The sequence below is a fragment of the Engystomops pustulosus genome, chromosome 11, assembly GCF_040894005.1.
Source record: "Engystomops pustulosus chromosome 11, aEngPut4.maternal, whole genome shotgun sequence".
Lineage (NCBI taxonomy): Eukaryota > Metazoa > Chordata > Amphibia > Anura > Leptodactylidae > Engystomops > Engystomops pustulosus.
This window is the reverse complement of record NC_092421.1, coordinates 32,705,934-32,706,914: the sequence shown is the minus strand read 5'-3', so window position 1 is coordinate 32,706,914 and position 981 is coordinate 32,705,934. Positions and strand designations below refer to the sequence as shown.

Genomic DNA, 981 nt, shown 5'->3' with positions numbered 1-981 from the left:
GCTATACACTGCACACATACATACACCCCGTGCTATACACTGCACATACATACATACACCCTGCGCTATACACTTCACATACATACACCCCGTTCTATACATTGCACATACATACACCCTGTGCTATACACCCTGTGCTATACACTGCACATACATACACCCCGTGCTATACACTGCACATACATACACCCTGCGCTATATACTGCACACACACAGCCTGACAAGTCTGACTGCCTCCATCTCCCTTCGTGTATGGAGAGACTACACCTCCCATGGGTGCAGCTGTCAGTGCATGTTGGGAGTTGTAATCCAGCACAGATGTTGTGTATATATAGGAGCAGTGACGAGGCGCTAGTACCACTCACCCGGCAGTGCTCCCCCGCAGACACTTCCTGCTCTCCCAGCGGAGGTGACAGGAAGCAGGGCCGGGCCTGTGCTGGGCACCGCCATCTACATCCTCCATGGCGGAGCTCAGTGCTGCCCCCTGCCGGGGCCTCCCGCTATGTCACTGACTATAGACTATCACATAACTATGTATCGGTGTATCAGGGGGTGTTCACACCGTGCAGTAGTGCACCTTGTTATTGGCTGCATTATTTTATATACATGTTATATACATCCTGAAGCTCAGATTTGTTATGCTATTGCCTGATTCACACTATAACTAGGGCGCGTATCTGTATGTCTTGGCTAATGCAATACACGTTTTATTTACAGCCTTGTGTCACCTGTACCACATAATGTATCTGTCCACATTCACGTCAATGGGCAATGGGGTCATCTGTATGAACGGCTATTTCCCACCCTGCTGGGTCAGAGGCCGCGTTCACATGTTGTGTTTTATTTGCGTTTTGAAACTCGGAAGACAGGTGATTTGCCTAATTACATTGCATGCATTAAGGTTGCATTAACAAATGTAAACAATGTAATTAAGCAAATCACTTCAGCCGTTGTAATGGGTCTCCTAACGCCCGCGAGCCC

General features: G+C 48.4%; 1 protein-coding gene across 1 annotated transcript in view; it reads right to left on the bottom strand.

Annotated features, from left to right (window-relative positions):
- Window positions 1–513, bottom strand: part of FAM241B (family with sequence similarity 241 member B) — a 9,566-nt gene extending 9,053 nt beyond the window's left edge. The window contains exon 1 of the mRNA XM_072129947.1: window positions 366–513. Within this exon, the coding sequence (XP_071986048.1) occupies window positions 366–463 (98 nt within the window). The 5' untranslated portion in view covers window positions 464–513. The remainder of the gene's footprint in view (window positions 1–365) is intronic.
- Window positions 514–981: the final 468 nt, after the last annotated feature.